The following is a 15,228-nucleotide window of genomic DNA, read 5'->3' on the forward strand; positions in this document are numbered from 1 at the left end:
TTCTGTGTTTAGTGAGTGTGTGAGGCGGAAGTAGCCTGCTGGATAGTTTCACTCGCCGACAGCAGAGGGAGAGAGCGAGAGAAAGAGAGAGAAATGGCGCCTCGGTGCTCTAGCTGAGACTGTCTCAGTACGAGGGAACTGACAGAGCTGAGGAGATTCCAGACGCTAGGAAAACCATGGTGAACACGAGAAAGAGCTCCCAGGACAAGCCATGCAGTCCTTTCATCTCTGGCCGGACGAGGTCTTCTCTTAGGAACAATCCAAAGATCCATGTAAGAGCCGGGTCCTGCTGCTCAGTAGTCAGCCGGCTGGCTAGCCTGTCTGTTTCGCTTGCTGCGAGCTGCCTAGTTTGTCCTGAAGATCGGTGTCCCCTCATAGATAGAGAGCTTATCTAGCTTCCTCTGTTGTTCAGGAACGGCGACAGTGTCGACAGTAACCTTACGTGTGAATGACAGGCCATGTATTGCCAGTGCTGGTCGGGTTTTGTCAGTCATGACTAGAGGAGTGCAGTCCGGTTCCAGAAGGTAAAAATACACACCAGGATTTTGTTCCAACCGGGTGTAGACTTGCTTAGCTGCAGCTTGACACATCCGCCCGGTCGGTTAGTACAAAATCCCGGGATGGATTTCTAATATCTGGACCTGCACTACCCGCTTCTAGTCACAACAACACAACCACAATAGCTAGCCAATAGCCAGCTAGCTCAGTAGTTCAGCGCACTCAGTGCCCCAACTTGTCTTTGTGTTGGTGCTTTGCTTCACCCGGCTGGAGGTGGTGGAGGGGCACCGCCGGTAATAATGTTAGCTGGCTAGTTAGTCCGGTTATAACATCTTTCCTCTGTTCAGACAACTGACAGCTCTCACACTCACACACAGAAAAAAACACAGGGAGGAAAACAAAGAGCGTTTTAGCCGGGCCATTGTTCACTTCGTGCTGTTAGCTGTCCTTCCCCAAACACTGTTATAGTTAAACTAACTACTGTGCCCGGATTTCACACAGTACTACACAACGAGAGCAAACCGAGGAAAGACCCTCCTGTGGTTCAAAACAGATTAAAACGTTAGCTAGCGTTAAGCTAACTGAATAACACAAATTCAGCACCGCGAACTTGGACGTTGTCACCGGACTCGTGCTGCGCTTTGTTGGACTTTTTCCCGCTGGTAGTTAAAACTAGACAGGTTAGCTGTTTAAGTTAGATATAAAATTTGACGTTTCGGGATGTGGGAAAAGTTTCATTTTTCTACACCAGCACAACTCACAAACTCTAAACAATATAATTTTAGCTAGGCTAGCTTAGTAGTTAACTAGCTGTTAGCTAGCTAGTTAGCTTGCTTGCTATCTAACTATTAATTAATAGCTTTTTAATGTACGTTAGTGGGTTAAACCAGCTAATCTAGCTTACTAGTTAGCTAACTAGCTAACCTAGTGGCCTTAAAACTGGCACTCTGGATTTGAATGCCTTACCTGTATCAAATACTTTAAAAGAAACAACGTTAGTTACCCAAACTAGAGAATTTTAGCAAGTGTTTACAATTGACATAAACTTATATTTATGAGCGAATTAATTTATACTGATTGAAGGAAATACATGAACAACAAAACTAGGTTAGCTAGCTAGTTAGCTTCCTTGCTATCTAACTATTAATTCATAGTTTTAAAGGTAACTACGGTTTTTGTGTTTTAAAAGTTTAAGTTAGTTGGTTAACCCAGTTGATCTAACGTTAGCTAATTTACTAGCTAACCTAGTGGCTCTTAAGTTGGCACTCTGGATTTTAATGTCTCACTTCTGTCAAACATTTTAGGAGAAACATAGTTAGGTTACCCAACTAGGGCATTTTAGCAAGTGTTTCATTTGTTGAACTGTGTATCAGATGAAGAAGACATGGTAACTACAGAGTACAGTGTCTGTCACTCTCCATCAGTGCTCTCTGTTTTTAGCTCTTACAGAAAGACCTGTTGAAAGCCACTTTAACTTGGCTTTACTGTTTTTGTGTTTCAAAGCTTAGTTGTCTCACCTAGTGGCCTTAAAGTTGACATTCTGGATTTGAATGTCTCTTATTAAATATTCTGACAGAAACATTGTTAGGTGGCTACACAACTAGAGCGTTTTAGCCAGTGTTTAGAACTGATATAATATTTATGAGCTAAATAATTTAAACTGATTGAAGCAAATAAATGAAAAACCAAACTATGTTGGTTGATTTCTATTTAACTATAAATTCATAGCATTAAAGCTACAGTTTTTGTGTTTAAAAGTTTAGTTGGTTAGCTCTGGATTTGAATGCCTTGTCTATATCAAATATTTTGAGAGAAATGTAGTTAGCTACCCAACTAGAGCATTTAAGCAAGTGTTTAGAACTGATATAACCTTACATTTATGAGCTAAGTTATTTAAACTGATTGAAGCAAATAAATGTAGCTAGTTGTTTTTAGTTCATTTTTTGATCTGTGTATCAGATAAAACAGACATGGTGACTACAGAGTACAGTTTCTGTCATTCTTCACCAGTGCTTTCTGCTTTTGGCTCTTACAGACAGACCTGTTGAAAGCCACTTAAACGTAGCTTTAGCTACAGTTTTGTGAGGTTTTTAAAGTTTAGTTAGTTGCTGCACTATGTGTTTTTGTATACCTATTTTAAGAGGAACATGACCTTCTCAAATAGAGCATTTTAACTAGCAAGTGATACAAACTAATATTTATTAAAGGAATAAACAGCTAAAACTAAGTGAAGCAAATGAATAAATTATAAATCTAAACTTATAAACTTGTTAGCATAGCTAGTTGTTTTGGGTAGCTTTTGGGTAGTTTTGACATTATAAACAAATTAGTATTACTAGAGCTGCATTTGAAGATCATTATTCGTAGTTAGTTGACTAATCACCTGCTAAAGTCTGTTCACATGTGAATGTCACACTGTTAGCTAGTAGTTTTGGGTAGCTACATTAGTTGAACTCTGTATTGGATAAAGTAGAAATGGTAGCTAACTTGAGAGTACAGTGTCTTTCATTCTCCACCAAAGTCCTCTGGCTTTAGGCTCTTACAGACAAACCTGTTGAAAGCCACATAAATACACGCAGAACTGCAAGGCTCTTTGTTTTGTTTTTGTTCTTTTTTGCTCTTATATCAGAGCTTGGGTGTTTTAACTGTACCACAGCAGTGGACACAGAGAAAGAGAGTTGGCAGAAGAAATGGAAATTTACAGGCAGTTTGAAAGTACCTTAGTCACTCCTTTAAATGCTCAGTGATGGATTCAGATGTTGATTGGCAGGTCTGCCGGCCAATGGCTTTGTCCACTGCTCGATGAAAAATTTTGACTTCTATTAATTGTTAAATCTGTCATATAGTAAACGATTACTGTTTTCATGACTAATATTGTGTTGATTATCAGAAACACAATATTGATTTTGAATGATTAGTGTACAGATTGTGTCAGTGGTTTATTTAGTTTTTTTTTTTTCCATCCCATCTGTTCACACATGAATGTCGCACTGTTTTAGAGTCTCTACTTTAACATTACATATCATGTAGTTTGCCATCAGCTGCCGGAGCCCTGAGAGAGCACAATTGGCCTTGCTCTCTCTGGGTGGGTAGATGATGCTTTTCCCACATCCTCCCCACATCACTCCAAAGGGTGATGTCAATCAGCACACGGCATCTGTGAGCTGATGTATCAGAACCGAGTCACTGCGTTTTTCTCCAGGTTCGCTGTGATTTTATTGTAAAATGTAAGGATTGTGTGAATAAAAAGAGACAAACAGACTAGACTACGTTCTGTTATGTGTTACATTTACAAATTAATGAGAAGTTGCAACAAATATTGGAGTCTGCAAATGTTTTTAATTGACATCATTGATTATATATGTCTGATCGTTGCAGCCCAACGGAAAGTTATCTATTTGCAAGTTTTAACCAGGGTATTTAGCTTTAATTTGTATTATAAACTAACATTGTTTCAGAGGATGATTTCTTTTTATAACCTGCGCCTATTGAAACATGCTTTTTTTCCTAACAGAATTTGTTTGTGCTTTAATCTCCTCCAGAAGGATCCCAGCAGTGATGTCAGCTCCGGCAGCCCACGCTTGTCACCCCCATCTAAGAGAACACGCAGACAGACACCACCTAGCTCCAGTGACACTTCCCCCAGTCCCCAGAGCAAAGGGCAGAGAGTCACATGGAATATCAACAAACACTGCACCAGGTGAGCTCCTCCCAGACAGCATCCCAGGGGCTGTACCCCTCAGCCATATTTATGGGCTTGCAAGCTAATGTGGGGCTGTAATGCAAGGTAGTACAGAGCTAATATGTTTTAATTTAGTCTAAGATTACTTTAAACTGAACCATTGAGTCTGCCTATGAGTACTGGGGTTAGTTTTTAAATAAGACTTAATGACTGCATGATTCAGGGCATAATTTATTATATATCAGATCATTTATCATTTTAAACAAGATTAACTATGGGAATTGCCTTTAAAGGTGTTTCGATCATGAATTATATTGACTTATTCTAATTACATTTTCTTTACAGTCAAACTGGCTGGTGCTGATATGCTATTTATTAGACAATTTTCTTAATAAGAAGCAGTAAACACAAGGACTTTATACAGTGCCCTCCATAATTATTGGCACCCCTGGTTAAGATGTGTTCTTTAGCTTCTCATAAATTGAGTTTTGTTCAAAATAATATAGGACCACGATGGAAAAAAAGAGTAAAATACAACCTTTAACTCAAGTGAATTTATTCAGTAGGAAAAAAATCCCACATTAAGAAATAATTATTTAACATCAAATCATGTGTGCCACAATTATTAGCACCCCTGATGTTAATACTTTGTACAACCCCCTTTTGCCAACAAAACAGCACCTAATCTTCTCCTGTAATGTTTCACAAGATGGGAGAATACAGAAAGAGGGATCTTTGACCATTCCTCTTTGCACATTCTCTCTAAATCATCCAACGACCTGGGTCCTCTCCTCTTCAGCTCACCCCACAGGTTTTCAATGGGGTTGAGGTCTGGGGACTGAGATGGCCATGGGAGGAGCTTGATTCTGTGTGCGGTGAACCATTTCTGTGTAGATTTGGCCACATGTTTAGGGTCATTATCTTGCTGAAAGACCCAGTGACGACCCATCTTCAGCTTTCGGGCAGAAGCCACCAGATTTTGTTTTAAAATGTCCTGCTATTTTAGAGCATTCATGATGCCATGCACCCTAACAAGGTTCCCAGGGCCTTTAGAAGAGAAACAGGCCCACAGCATCACTGATCCCCCGCCGTATTTCACAGTGGGCATGAGGTGCTTTTCTGCATACTCAGCTCTTGTGTTACGCCAGACCCACTTAGAGCATTTGTTGCCAAAAAGCTCTATCTTTGTTTCATCTGACCAAAGCACACGGTCCCAGTTGAAGTCATAGTACCGCTTAGCAAACTCCAAACGTTTGCGTTTATGATTGTGAGTGAGAAATGGTTTCTTCCGTGCATGCCTCCCAAACAGCTTGTTGGCATGTAGATAGCGCCTGATGGTTGTTTTGGAGACTTTGTGACCCCAAGAAGCTACCATTTGTTGCAATTCTGTAACAGTGAGCTTTGGAGAACTTTTTATTTCTCTTATCATCCTCCTCACTGTGCGTGGTGGCAAAATAAACTTGCGTCCTCGTCCAGGCTTGTTTACCACTGTTCCAGTTGTTTTAAACTTCTTAATAATTTCTCGGACAGTAGATATGGACAGGTGTAGGCGAGTAGCGATTTTCTTGTAGCCATTGCCTGACTTGTGAAGGTCAACACACATCTGCCTCACTTGAATGGTATGTTCCTTTGTCTTTCCCATGTTGAAGATAAATGGCCTCTGTGTCACGTCATATTTATACCCCAGGGAAACAGGAAGTTGTGAATTACTAATTAAATGTTCCTACATACTCTGATCAACTTCGTAAAGTACTGTAGAAGTGACAGAAATACTTTTATTAAATTTATTTCCTAAGAATTGTTAGGGGTGCCAATAATTGTGGAACAGGTGATTTTATGAAGAATAATTATTTCTTAGTCAGGGATTTTATTTCCCCCTTAAAATTTACTTGAGTTAAAGGTTGGACTTTACTTTTTTTCCCATCGTGGTCCTATATTATTTTGAACAAAACTCAATTTATGAGAAGCTAAAGAACACATCTTAACCAGGGGTGCCAGTAATTATGGAGGGCACTGTATATGAAGAGCACAGTTTATAGGTAAATAAACAAAATACACCCTATAAAGGAATGTGATATATATATATATATATAATTTTTTTTTTTTTTTTAACAAGCAGCCTGGCTAAAATGCCTTTTTGCTGTTTTTGTCATTGAATTGTGCATTCAGGTAGTGTTGTGACAGAGTTCCCTCACATGTCTCAAATACAAAGGCATTGTCCCAAACGGCACACTAGCATAAACTACATACTGTATCATTGTGGTTACTTGCAGTGGCTGCCCCGTCATTTAGCTGTGTGGTTTAGAACGTACACTGTTCCATCCCACATTGATTTATCTGTGTGAAACCAATAAAGATCTTGATGAGTTGTAAGTGGACTGAGAGGCATTTTGAGTGTGTGCTTCTAGAAATGAGGTTGGTAACTGTCCAGTGTTTGCAACTACAGCCAAGCACCTTCTCTTTTAAACAAAACGAAAAAAAACTCAGGCATCAAACATATCCTAATCAACTGCATCTGGTCTAAGGGATAGATCATGTCAATTATATATATTTTTTCACCAAACTGCTACTTTAAACTCTTAGAAGTCAACAAACTGGCAGCATTTAAATGGCCAACAAGGTCACTGAATGTGCTTGTCTTGGTAAGGTTATGAGACATACCTCGTTTGCTCCCTTCACTCAATAATGGCCTTTGTAGACAGTGTTGTTAGAACCATGTTTATGCTGCAAACAGCTATAAATATTGTAAAACACCTAGGCCAGAAGCCATGTGTAAACTGTTCACTGTTTACATGTGGCCAGAATGGTTTATTTATATCGTACCACTGTCATCTGCAGTGTTGCTGTTAATTTTTTTGCTGATGGTAATTTTTTTACAAAATCAGCCTGAAAAAATGTTTTTATGTATTTGCATGATTATCCATATTAAAATAGGTGGTTTCAGGTAAATATCAAACATTTCATGGCCATTACTATTACTGTAACAAAACATAGTCTTATCAAAACAAACAACAATAACAATACAATTTATTATAATGTAAGAACATAGTCCTGGCTCACATTGTATCCTAGTCTGGATTGGTTTACATGATATCTCAGTATCAAGTGCTGTTATTGTACTGGTTTAAAGTTCTTGAACATGGTTTTTATTTTGCGTTTCAGGTTGTCTACTGGAGCTTTGCAAAATGGACACAGTAAGTCACTGTTTTCTAATTGATGAACTGATGTTAATGAGTCAGAACAGTGTTGTACAATGTTGTACTCACAGCACTCTTTTTTTTTTTTTTTTTTTACTGTCTGCTCTTGTTCACTAACGAAGTGTAATGAGCTTTATATTTATTCTGTACCTGCAGGCCGCATGACTTTGCGGGGAGATGACAGTACAGATGGGGATGATGCTCACATAAATGGCCATGCTGGGCTGAAGAGGAGCTGCCGATCTCGGAAGAGCCGGTTTGAACACCTTAACCAGAGCCTACTGTTTGACCAGCTAGTCAACAGGTTAGTGTTTGTTTGTTTATCATTTATTATTCTTAACATTTTCTTTTTAATCTGCAGTTTTGAAGTCTCTAAACTCTTTGAAATTAGATAGCTTTTGCATGAAGGGCAGTTTGATAAAGAAAAAAACAAACAAACAAACTAAAAAGAGCCCTTATTTGTAATAAGACAATGTTAAAAAAAAGTCAAGCTTATCCGAAAATTCGAATTGTATAATGGTGTCTATGGTCGTGTTTTAACAATATGTTTCCAGGTAGATCAAGCATGGGTTAGGCCTGTTAATGCATACAGAGAAGTTAAAATATGTAAACAATCACTGTATACAGACACACTGCTTTATATGTAACACCTGTCAAAGATTTGAATGTTTTAATTGTACAGTGCTTGGTTTTTAACATTTTCCACTGATTAATTTGACCAATTTGCATTGTACTAAATGCTGTTTACTCATACACAATACATAAAATACTACTTTAGTCTTTACTGATTCAGTGGTCAATAAAAAGACTGACATACCTAGTGGTGAGTGTGTTACAGAAGTCAAATACAGGAGTCTAATATCAAACCTTTTTTTTTTTGGAGGATTTTCTGCCAATTATGTTTTTGCTTTTTTGCAGGTATCTTTTTTTTTTTTTTTTTTTTTGAATGTTAGGTAGATGTTTACAGGCACCCATGGCCTCTGAATATTGGGACAAGGTTTGAGGAGTGAGAGTATTTATAAAGCTTAGAAATCGGTATCATCTCCTCCTTAAAAAAATATATATATTTAAATGTTAAAAGGAACGTTTCATCTTTACCTTTTTGTCTCCCTTTTACTATTAACAGTAACAAATTTGACCAGAAGTGCCCATACATTTTTATCTCTCATTGTGAATAAAAATGCAAGTTTAATAATCATGTAAAACGTAGTATTAAATTAAAACAGTTACAAACTGGGGATATTTAATATTTATTTTGTTTAACCCCTGAGACATAATCTGATAAATGCCAATACATCTGAAAAAATTCACCCATTTTTTTGTATGATGAACAAGTGCTTTGTCTTTTTACATTTATTTTTTATCATCAGGCTGTTTAATTCAATCCCTTCTCTTTGAAGTTCACCATACCTTGCTGTCACTTTCCCACTGTTATTCAGGAAGGGCTTTTTAACTGTTATTTAACTGGTAGTTGTATCACATGTTCTGAGACCACTGAAATGATTAAAATGTATCAAATGTGATGCCTGTACCAACAGCTTGTGTGTACAGTAGAATGATGTGAATTACTCAGTCTGTGGTTTGTCACAGTTTAGATCATGAGCGGTGTAGGTTGTACTGTGAGAGTCTGTGCTGAAGTAGAAATGGTGATGAGTGTAGCTAATTTAATGCTTTAGGTGACACTTTGTGATTTATGTTTTTAACAGGTTAGGCTAGAAAACAAAACTGAAATGATGGTGATCAGAAATGTGCAAGTGATCTAAGCAGGGGCTCACAGTCTGATTTTGGGCTTGAGGTAGCATGCTGCTGGTAGAAGACAGATGGTTGGAATCTATTGGAGAGAGGAGACCTGCTGGAGTTGGAAACCGTAGTGGAGGGTTTTTGGACTGAAGTGGACAATGCTAAAGCTTTAGTCCTGGATGGTGTGCGTTCATTACTAATTTGATAAATGTCTAGTTAGATAAAAGCTGGTGCTATTGATCAAATTTTAAAAGTCGAATGATGTATTTGTGCTAGAGTGTTCTGTTGGAGTGGTATTTGTGTGTGATTGATTGGTGGGATCCCCTGTTTTCTCTCTTGACAGTACTGCAGAGGCAGTTCTTCAGGAGATGGACAACATCAGCAGCATACGACAGAATCGGGAAGTGGAGCGTCTACGTATGTGGACAGACACAGAACTGGTGAGTACTGGCTGAGTGTAACATTTTATCATAAACATTTATAGCTCGTTTTTTTTAATGGTATTTGAATAATGTTTGTCTGTGCTTTGTTTTTCCTGGCTATACAGGAAAATATGGACATGTACTCTCGTGTGAAGAGACGAAAAGCAATGAGAAGGAATACATTTGGAATGCAGACGCACCATAAAGTTTTGAGTAAATCCGAGGCACCTGTGGAGGAAGAAGAAGGAACTGAGGGTATGAGGGTAACTTTTAAAGCAGTTTCCTGTCAGAAAAATTGTACACTTGAGACATTTGTACTTTTCTAACATGACTACAGATTGTCTTTTGTACATCACAATAGGAGGAACGGTTTATTCCACATCTAGGGCCTATTATAGGCAAACTATGCAGCATTTTCAGTTAATCAATGCATTTCATACTGTTTTAGATGATTAAGTGGATCATTACAAGGTGAATGAAAGTTCTTTAGGCTGCCTATGTGTTCGCAAGTTCAGGATCCCTCAGCCCACACCCACAGGTTCACAAGTCTAGGGCATTACAAGAGTCAGTCTTTCTTTACAGCAAATACTAAAGACACGCCCCCGAAAGAAAAAGGCCAGTTGCTGGTGCCTCTAAAATCACAATGGTGATAGCTGTAGACATGTAGATTTATTATGTCAGAGACAGCAAGAAAACAACGAAAGCCCATGATTGTGAACCTCGGGCAAGCCTTCTTCGAATTTGGAGAGCTAAAAGGCTGATTTATAAGATACACTGGGATGATTTCTCTCTTTATGTGAATGTTTGTGCTTTTACTATGTTGGTCATTGTTTATAATGGTGTTTGTTTCACTATTTTTATACATGTGGTTTTTTGCTGGATTGCTAAGTGGCTAGTGGGGATGTTGGTTTGAAGCTAGTTCGCTGGCTATTGTTGTTTTAGTAAAAGCTAGGTTAGATCACTGCCTTTCCATCTCTTACTAATTGGCAAAATTGCTTCATAAGTGAAGTTCAGTCCACGTATGTGCATTTATTTTACTAAGTAGTCTCTTATACGGCTCAAATTTGTTTTAAAGTGCATTTTTACAATGAGATCAGAAACCAGTTAAAGATCAAGTTGTGTTTGCTAGCCAAAACATGTAATGCATAAACACTTTTCTCTTATTTTCTCCAGTCTGTTGTTTACATTTACTCTCAACCTGTAGGTGGCCTTGATTGAAATTTGTAAACGCCATACTTATATTTTTTTTTAGATGATCAAACAAACCTTAATATAAGATAAAGGTGACCTAAGTAAATTCAAAAACGTTTTTAAATTAAGATTTCATTTATTATGGGTCACAAAAGAACCCAGAACATCATCTGAAGATATTCAGGCCTCACTCTCAGTTAAGCTCAGTGTCATAATAAGTAGTAAGAATAAGAAAGAGACTGGGTGAAAATGGTCTCCATTTGACAGTTCCAAGGGAATAAACACTCCTAAACAAAAAGAACATGAAGGCCTATCTCATTTTACAACAAACATCTTGATGATCCCCAGGACTTTGGGGGGGTGGGATTTGTGTATTGAGGGGACAGAAGTGAAACTTTTTAAAAGTGTATGTTCTGTTACATCTAGTGTAAAAGTAACACCGCATTTCAGAAAAAGAACGTCATATTGAACGTAAAACGTGGTGGTGGTAGTGTATTGGTCTGAGACTGCTTTGCTGCTTCAGGACCTGAACAACTTGCTGTAATAGATGGAACCTTAAATTCTACTCTCTATCAGGAGAATATCAGGCTATCAATTTGTGACTTTAAAGCTCAGGCGTACTTGGTTTCTGCAACAGGACAGTGACCCGAAGCACGCCAGCAAGTCCACGATTAAGTGGCTCAAAAAAAAAAAAAAAAAAAAAAGGGAAGTGGCCTATTTAAAGTCTGACTGAAATTTTGTGGGATGATCTTAAAGAGGCCATTCTTGCTTTTCATATTTACTCAGGTTATCGGTTATCTGATATTAAAATTTTGTTAATCTTAAAATTTTTTTTTTTTTAGATTGCGAAAAAATTACAAAATATTCTCTTGTATATGATTTTGTCCAGAATCTCATGAGGAAGAAGAAGAGGATGATGAAGGGGAGGATGATGACGATGACGAAGGAGATGAAGCAGAGGAAGCAGGAGAGGAGAATGACAGACCTTACAACCTCAGGCAACGCAAAACTGTACAGCGATATGAGGCACCACCCATTGGTATTCACCTTCATTTTTTTGTTTTAGGATGTTTTTTTGTGTTTTGTTGTCCAATATAAAAATCTTCCACCATTTTGATGTAATATTATTTTTTATGTCTTCCTGTAGAGCCAGTGAACAGGAAACAAAGCAAGAACTCACTGTTTGATACACACAGGTCACCTGCAAGAAGAAGCCATATTAGGTGTGTGATCTCTGCAGTTATCCATTTTTTGTGTGATTTTGTTATTTATCCAATAGTGCCATTTTGAATTAGAAACACTCCAGAGAATTTCAACTGATATTTTTCAGTAAATTCAGCAATTCAGTAATTTGATTTCAGTGAGTTAATGCAGGAGAGCCTACTGTATCTAACGTATAACCTTTTTCCTTTTGTGTGTAAAACCAGAATAAAGAAGCATGCCATCCACAGTAGTGACACAACGTCGTCCTCAGATGAGGAGCGCTTTGAGAGGAGAAAAAGTAAAAGCATGACACGTGCTCGGAACAGGTGACCTTAGATTTCTCACTTGAACACTTGACTTTCTAGAATTTCTTGATTTTATGATGAATGCATTAATACAGCTCTGGAAAAAAAAAACCTAAAAAATTTATGAGTTTCTTTGGTTTCACCAAATTGAAAACCTCTGGAATATAATCAAGAGGAAGATGGATGATCACAAGCCATCAAACCAAGCCGAACTGCTTGAATTTTTGCACCAGGAGTGGTATAAAGTTATCCAAAAGCAGTGTGTAAGACTGGTTAAGGGGAACATGCCAAGATGCATGAAAACTGTGATTAAAAACCAGGATTATTTCACCAAATATTGATTTCTGAACTCTTTATGAAAACTTTATGAATATGAACTTGTTTTCTTTGCATTATTTGCATTTTAAAAGCTTAAGACAATTTTATAGCAATAGAATTGAGTGTCTTTTTGTGCTGCAGATGTCTGCCTATGAACTTGCGAGCGGAGGACCTGGCCAGTGGAGTGCTTCGGGATCGCGCTAAAGTTGGTGCTAGTTTAGCTGACGTGGATCCCATGAATCTGGACACCTCTGTAAGTCCTAGTTTCTGACTCTGGTGTGCTTAGATGAATAGTCAGTTTACTATGCACCGATATTGTTGTAGGGGTTGTTTCAAGTAATGTATGGATTTTTGTTTTTTTCTTCATCCCTTTATCGCAGGTGAAATTTGACAATGTGGGAGGTCTTGCAGATCACATTAAATCTCTCAAGGAAATGGTTGTGTTCCCACTTCTTTACCCTGAAGTGTTTGAAAAGTTCAAGATCCAGCCTCCAAGGTTAAATCTCATAATTATTTTTATTATACTTTTCTTTTATTAATGTTTTTCACAGTTAAATTTATACCTGGATTAATCGTCACAGAATAAGCACTTTTATTAATTTTCTCTCACAGGGGTTGCTTGTTCTATGGCCCTCCGGGCACAGGGAAGACTTTGGTGGCGCGGGCGCTGGCTAATGAGTGCAGTCAGGGGGACAAGAAAGTGTCCTTCTTCATGCGTAAGGGTGCTGATTGCCTCAGCAAATGGGTGGGGGAGTCAGAACGACAGCTCCGCCTTCTCTTTGACCAGGTTATTGACATTGATTTTTAGAGTTGTGTGTTATTAAAAAAAATACAAATAAATAAATCTCTGCATCTTTAAATATATAAGTGACCTTTGATTGTTTTAAATATCTTTTAGTTATTACTAAAATATAATAAAAAGACAAAATAATAACAGCACCACTTACAGCTATCAGAGATGGAAAATATTGTTTTTTTTTTTTTTCAAGGAAGTCAAAAGTGAAATTGACATGAAAACAAAAGTTTAATTTAACTGTTTTTTTTTTTTTATATAGAATAGCAAGCATCTTTCTTTAATCTTACAAACAGCCTCTATATTGAACACAGGCAAAAATAACCTCTTTCTATTTCCGTTTAGAAAAAGTAAAATTTTTCTGATTTAGCAGAAACTTATCTACTGAGATAAGTTAAAATATTAAGACTTTACCATTTTTTTTCCTCAATTATCCTATTTTGAAAATCGCATTATATAAAATTAATCAAATTCAGTTAACCTCCCAGCACTAATTGATTTATATATTTGGTAGCAACACGTCTGGTGTTGGTGGAATTGTGTGTTGGGGCTGCTGTTTGATATTGGAGGTATACACATTAAATAATTGAGATCTGAAAAGAATGTAATATGCTGAAATAGCTTTGTCCAGACTAGTCCAGACTAATTTAAAATGTTGTGGGGTTAATTACTGTATTAATGTTCTTCACATCTACCTTCAGGCATACCTCATGAGACCTTCTATCATCTTTTTTGATGAGATTGATGGCCTTGCACCTGTTCGTTCTAGCAGACAGGATCAGATCCACAGGTAATTTCATTTTTCCACATCACTGAAGAGATGTTGCTCAGTGTTTCATCAGAACTTTGAAAGTAAGAGTAAAAGGTGTTTTTTTTATTCACTCTTTCATCTTCTTTACATTTTTAAGCTCCATAGTTTCCACGTTGCTGGCTTTAATGGATGGTTTGGACAGTCGGGGGGAGATAGTGGTCATTGGTGCTACAAACAGACTTGACTCTATCGACCCTGCACTCAGGAGGCCTGGCCGCTTTGACCGGGAATTTCTGTTCAACCTGCCAGACAAAAAGGTGTGTAGATAATCTGTGTTTCAGCTAATAGCAGTTATGTCTTGGGATAGTTACGTCTTTGTTGTCCATAATATTATTTAATATTATTATTGGGGCCCACCTGCTTCAGTTTGTGTCTCGTAGCTAATTTTTTTTTATTCAAATAATGAACGTCCTGGTCTATGGGAGGTTTGGATCAGTGAGATTTCTGACTGTCTGAGCAGGGCTACTATGCACAGTTGCTTAATTTCTCCTGTAAATTGTCATCACAGCAGGGGAATTATCAAAGCGTGTGGCTTTCATATTTTCATCTGAAGTTAATGAGTTAGCTCTTTTGTGTTGTCCTGTTTTTGTAATATGTATTGCGATGTATATATCCACTGTGTGCTCTCATCTGCAGGCCCGAAAGCACATTCTAAAAATCCACACCAGGGATTGGAGTCCAGGTCTAGCTGAGTCCTTTGTGGACGAGTTGGCAGAAAGATGTGTCGGTAAGAAAATCTGTTGATTATTGAATCAATTATAATACATTGTTTATCTGTTATTGACATTCTAGGTAGTAGATGCGTATGTATACGTTGATAGCAATGTACCTTTCAAATTAAATTTACCTTTTTGGTAAAAAAAATTAATTGAGAAGAATATCTGTAATTATATATCAGTTGACAAATACTGGCAGCCTGTTTTACCTTTTTGCCAACATTTATTAGGGCAAAATGAGCTTTCATTTTAGGGCTGGATGCATATAAAATCTAAAGCTCTCAATATTAATTAGTTAGGATCATTATGTAATAGTTTTCTGGTTTGACATTGGTTAGAATTAACATTTTGT

General features: G+C 37.5%; 1 protein-coding gene across 2 annotated transcripts in view; it reads left to right on the forward strand.

Annotated features, from left to right (window-relative positions):
- The first annotated feature begins 41 nt into the window (after positions 1 to 41).
- atad2b (ATPase family AAA domain containing 2B) overlaps positions 42 to 15,228 on the forward strand; it is a 112,899-nt gene continuing 97,712 nt past the window's right edge. The window contains exons 1-15 of one of the 2 annotated variants that reach the window (XM_022686643.2): positions 42 to 272; positions 4,041 to 4,198; positions 7,343 to 7,374; positions 7,534 to 7,681; positions 9,461 to 9,557; positions 9,665 to 9,794; positions 11,620 to 11,769; positions 11,878 to 11,953; positions 12,158 to 12,259; positions 12,698 to 12,809; positions 12,937 to 13,052; positions 13,169 to 13,343; positions 14,051 to 14,139; positions 14,258 to 14,417; positions 14,797 to 14,887. In XM_022686643.2, the coding sequence (XP_022542364.2) occupies positions 177 to 272; positions 4,041 to 4,198; positions 7,343 to 7,374; positions 7,534 to 7,681; positions 9,461 to 9,557; positions 9,665 to 9,794; positions 11,620 to 11,769; positions 11,878 to 11,953; positions 12,158 to 12,259; positions 12,698 to 12,809; positions 12,937 to 13,052; positions 13,169 to 13,343; positions 14,051 to 14,139; positions 14,258 to 14,417; positions 14,797 to 14,887 (1,732 nt within the window). In that variant the 5' untranslated portion in view covers positions 42 to 176. The remainder of the gene's footprint in view (positions 273 to 4,040; positions 4,199 to 7,342; positions 7,375 to 7,533; positions 7,682 to 9,460; positions 9,558 to 9,664; positions 9,795 to 11,619; positions 11,770 to 11,877; positions 11,954 to 12,157; positions 12,260 to 12,697; positions 12,810 to 12,936; positions 13,053 to 13,168; positions 13,344 to 14,050; positions 14,140 to 14,257; positions 14,418 to 14,796; positions 14,888 to 15,228) is intronic. The other variant, XM_022686646.2, reaches the window with a different exon arrangement.

Source organism: Astyanax mexicanus, chromosome 1, assembly GCF_023375975.1.
Source record: "Astyanax mexicanus isolate ESR-SI-001 chromosome 1, AstMex3_surface, whole genome shotgun sequence".
Taxonomy (NCBI): Eukaryota; Metazoa; Chordata; class Actinopteri; order Characiformes; family Acestrorhamphidae; genus Astyanax; species Astyanax mexicanus.